Source organism: Octodon degus, unplaced genomic scaffold (assembly GCF_000260255.1).
Source record: "Octodon degus isolate 3935 unplaced genomic scaffold, OctDeg1.0 scaffold00118, whole genome shotgun sequence".
Taxonomy (NCBI): Eukaryota; Metazoa; Chordata; class Mammalia; order Rodentia; family Octodontidae; genus Octodon; species Octodon degus.
Genome location: NW_004524694.1, coordinates 2,569,759 through 2,574,854, shown reverse-complemented (window position 1 = coordinate 2,574,854; position 5,096 = coordinate 2,569,759). Strand labels below are relative to the sequence as shown.

Sequence of the window (5,096 nt, the reverse complement as noted above, 5' to 3'; positions counted from 1 at the left end):
TAAATACCACTTCCAAGTTAATTTTTTAAAAAATTCCATGTCAATAGAACAGAACTAGACTATTCACAAGGTTTCTTGGATCCAGTATTGTAACTGTGGCTTCAAATTCTCTCATCCCTTAAGCCTCTCATTAAAAACAAACAAACAAAGAAACAAAAAACAGTCCTTGGCCAAATACAAAGGACAAGGTGAGCACATCTATTCTAGAGGGTCATGAAGGAGGACTGGAGCTTCTTCGCCTGGGGAACTTATTGGGGCCCTGGCACAAATCAAAAAATAAAAAGGATCCAGGCATGGTGGTGCATTCAGGTAATCTTAGCACTCTAGGAGGCTGAACCAGGAGGACTGCAAGTTGGAGGCCACCCTGGGCAATTTAGTCAGACACTTTGTCAGGAAAAAAAAAAAAAGAAAGAAAGAAAAAGGCAAGGAATGTAGCTCGGTATGAAGGTTCTGGGTTTACTGAAGGTACCAATCCCCCACCCCCTCATACACACAAATCAACTAATTAAAATGAAAATGAAAAAGGGCTACTGTAGGGAAACTTGAAAGTACAAAATGGTGGTACTTTGGTATTACAGTTTATGTCTAGATGTTCCCCCCAAAACCTAGGACTTTTTCAGAGGTGGCTGAATCTAGAATGGGCAATGCTGGGATTAAGGGTGCTGGGATTAAGAGTGAGTGATTGCTGGGTCAGTTCACAGACTGGACTGGCTCTGCCCTAATCCCAGTAGCCTGGATACAATACAAGGGAAAGAGTCTTGTCTCTGCCTTTTGCTCTTGTTGCTTTTACTGTCTTCTGCCATCTTGAACTGTTGCCCCTGTACCACGCCACCCTGCCTTGCAGCCAGCTGGTCATGGACTGAAACCTCTGCACACTGTGAGCTAAGTAAAGCCTTACCCCCTCTAACTTCGAATGTTGGGTATTTTCTCTCAGCAATGAGAGAAAAGAGACTAAGATATATCTGCTTAAGGCTGTGGGATCTGGGATATAGTAGGGTTCTGTGTCCACAGAGCTCTGGTGCAGGTATATGTCCTGATGCCCCAGTGAAAACAGCATCTGTGCCCAATGTCAGTGCTGGCTGGTGTAAATAACCCACATAGCCACAGCTGTTACTAGGACGTGGCTACTATAGTGCATTTTGGTATTAATGTAGACTAAGCACCCAAGGAGAATGGGCAGGGTTGTGGGCCTGAGGACTACAGGGACTGTACAGAGGCTGAGGTCACAAGAGCAGCTGAATAGCAGGTGGACTATGGCTAAGCAGCTGAATAAAAAGTGTTTAACCAAGTGCACAGCTCTGTGTCTCTTGTGAGGGCTGCCTGAATCTCCAGGGAATCCTCCTAGTATGACCTGGTGACAAAACAGCTAGGGATACCATTCAGTGTACACCATTTCATATGAATGACAACATTCTGTGAGGAAAAACAAATAGGATTTTTCATTTTTCCATTTAAGAAAGGATAGTTATTAAATCAGCTCAGGTAGGAAAGACAGAAGGTTAAAAGTGATGAAAAAGAAACAAAGAGTATGGTGATAAAGGAAACAGAGAAAAGAAATGTAAGAACTGCTACTGAACTGCAAGAATGCTGAGGCTGGAAAGGAAGGTTCATGCTCCACACGTGAGGGCCTTCTGCAATAGAACCTGCTTTCCCCAGGAAAACAGCTCTAGAAACCCCAAAGAACTGTCGCAGGTTGCTACTCCACAGGGCAGGGTTTCTTCAAGTGGATTTGTTGACCAGCAGCATTTAAGAATGAATCAGCTGGATGGTTAACACATCTCTGAGTCCCACCCCAGACTTCCTGGAGCAGAATTTCTGGGAATGAGACCCTCAAATTTGCCTTTTCAACAACCACATTTCATGCACAGCTAAGTTTGGTTATCACCACCATGAGAAGGCCTTGTGCCCCATGCGATCAGCCTGTAGTAGTCCCCCTCTGTTGTCAGGACACAGGAACTGCTGGTGACACAACTTTCCTCCTGATGGTTGTTTTACCTTTCCATAGTACATGCAGAGGAAACAAGAAAAATGTCTTCTGGGTACTCATTAGCTTAAGTCTCGTGCTGGGAGTAGACCTAGCCAGAGCCCTCCAAACTAACCACAGGATCAAAACCAATGCTTGGAACATGACACAGGCAAAAACAGCATCAATACTTAAACATTTTCTCCAGCATTTCTGTTGTTCTTTCAACTCTTAGAAGGAAACAACATAATAAAACCTGGCATAGCAAAACATGAAATGATTTCTAAATGCTTACCTGAGCACATAAAGAATTTTTTCCAGGTGTTTAATGTCCGAACATTTTTCAATATACTTGAAATCCAAATGTTCAACAGGAATGTTAAATGTTTTTGTTGTTCCAAAGCCACATAGTGATGGGTGATCTTTGGCAGTCATGGCTGAAATATAGTGTAGGAAAATGGATGTGAACCTCTGTTTGGATAGTAGTATCCATCTGGGCACTCCAATAGGAACAAAGGTAGAGTGGTGTTTCTAGGATGAAGGCTACTCATTTTGAAATTTCTCTCCCTGATAATATTTATGGAGATAAATTACTGTGTATTACATATGGATCATCTCATCCAACTTCATTTAAACAAACTGGGATATAATGACAAGCTGGCCTGGGCATTCAAATTGGTATTTATTTATTTATTTATTTTTGTTTTGTTTTTTGAGACAGAGTCTCACCATGTATTTCAGGCCAGCCTTGAACTTGCAGCAACTCTCCTGCCTCAGACTCCCAGTGCTAGGGCTAAGATGACAGGTGTGCACCACTCACTGTCCCTGGCTTTTTTATTTCTTTTTCAGACAGTGTCTTGCTATGTAGTTTAGACTGGCCTTGAGCTCACCTTGTAGCCCAGGATAGACTTGAACTCGCAGGGATCTTCCTCCTCACCTCCTATGCTAGGATTAGAGGAATGATCCATCACACCTTGTTCAAATTAGTGTGTGTGTGTGTGTGTGTGTGTGTGTGTGTGTCTTTTTGAGATGGTTTTACCATGTAGGTCAGACTGGCCTTGAACTCACTTTATAGACCAGGCTCACCTTGAACTCCCAGTGATCCTCCTGCCTCCACCTCTCAAGTGCTAGGATTACAGGCTTGTACCACCATGCCTGGTCTCAAATTACTTTTTAAAATACCTTTTAAAATTGATTTTGAATGAATTTATACTTTAGCAATTTACAATATCCCAATTATTTGAGTTGGTACAAATACAAATAATACCCTTTTTGTAGTATTTTTTTTCCATCTCTTAACTCACTACGTTTCCCACACTGCCATTTACTCCCATTAGTGAATAGTTCCCAGGATTATATTCTAAAACACTTTGTAAATACATAGGCAGTGCTTTATATTCTTTAAGAAATACTTAGTGATTTTAATTGGGAATAAGAAGGGATTAGACTCTTTTTTAAAAATGGAACTGCTGCTAACTTTGGAGATAATAATCCCTGCTATGCTGATATAGTTCTGGGCACTATCCTAAGCATAAATGATTTATAACATATAACATATAAGTATATGCTTAACACTTATTATTTAATCCACCAACTACTGTATCAGGTAGGCTTTCTTTTATATAAGAACAATAGTAACAGTTGACATTTATGGAAGTGAATTACCATGTGCCACGTTACCTTGCTTAACTTTCAAAACCACTCTTATGAAAACTATTAATAACTCTTCTCAGGGCTAGGTGTGTAGCTCAGGGGTGGGACAACTGTCTAGCATGTGTGAGGTCATGCATTCAATCTCCAACACCAAAAATAAATAAATAAAATGATAATGTTGGTCATTACTCCTATTTTATAGATAAGAAAATTAACAAGTCCACTGAAGAAATGAATCTCAGTAGACTAGAGTCGTGTACTTAGCCACCATACCTGTGCTTTTTAAACTACAAATGCCAAATAATGAAATCAATTTAGTGAGTTGCAATCAGCATTTTTTTTTAAAAAGTGACAAAGTTTATTTGAGAAAGTAAAAGAGAAGAGTTGGGGAGAAGGAGGTTCTGTGGAGCAAACTTGGCTGAGTAAAAGAGGAAAAACAAGACAAAAGAACACCTTGGAGAAAGCAAGGTGGGCTACTGTGGGGCAAGGACACAACAGCAAGTTGTTTTTGTGGGGGCCTCTCCTTTATGCTGTCCGAATCTCAAGGCAACCCATTAGAGTGTCTACATACAGGTCCTGAGAGGTAGTGCTGGGATAGCTAGCACACCTGAGGTTGACTTCAGGTCTAGGGTGATTGACAACCTGCTCCAGTTCTCAGAAGTCCATGTGAAAGGCTTTAGGACCTGTTCTGCGCATGTGTCCAGCATCTTGTAATCAGCATTGTTTTACAATGAGATAAAACTGAATTTTAAAAGACCACCTGCAGAAGAGATATCATGTCTGCATCTTGTCCTCTGAATAACTACTGTGAAGACAATATGCAATGTATTAATTATTGTACCCATCCTACTAACCTGTTTTGAAACCGTTTCATTGCTATTTTATCTTTTTTCTCATTAAAATGAATAAAAATAGACCATCTGGCATATAAAATTAAAAATTCTTTTATAAAATTTTTATTCCATGTCTATATAAATGGAAATTATGTGTATGTAAATATGTACATGGTTGCAAAGTGAAATATATTTTTGAGAGTCACTGTTAAAGTGTTTTTGAAAATTGTACTAAAACTTATTGGGTGATCACTTTTAAAAACAGAAGTAAAAATAAGTCTAAATCATAGAAGCATTTCAGCATGATTTCCCTCTGGGGATCTTGTTATATATCACACCTGTGCAGAGAAAAAGACCTCTCACTTTCTCCACATTCCTTCTGGCTTAGAACTGGGCAAGGAGTAGACACACTTCTTGGGCTTTGGGATGCAACCCAGCTGAAAAATTAGATTGGTTTTTACACCATACCACAGGGCCCAGAATGACACGTGGCTCCCTCACAAGGATATAAGAGTGAAAGTAACAGGGAAGAAAGGGGAAGAACTTTTAAATTATTGATGACACCGCACAGAATAGAAAGGGGTGCCTTGGGAGAATTTTCCAAAGAGCTAGAGGATCTTTTGTGAGATAGAATTAAGCATCTAATG

General features: G+C 40.1%; 1 protein-coding gene across 1 annotated transcript in view; it reads right to left on the bottom strand.

Annotated features, from left to right (window-relative positions):
- Window positions 1-2,398, bottom strand: part of Spag1 (sperm associated antigen 1) — an 83,010-nt gene extending 80,612 nt beyond the window's left edge. The window contains exon 1 of the mRNA XM_004640089.2: window positions 2,259-2,398. Coding sequence (XP_004640146.1) covers window positions 2,259-2,398 — 140 coding nt within the window. The remainder of the gene's footprint in view (window positions 1-2,258) is intronic.
- Between the last annotated feature and the right edge of the window lie 2,698 nt (window positions 2,399-5,096).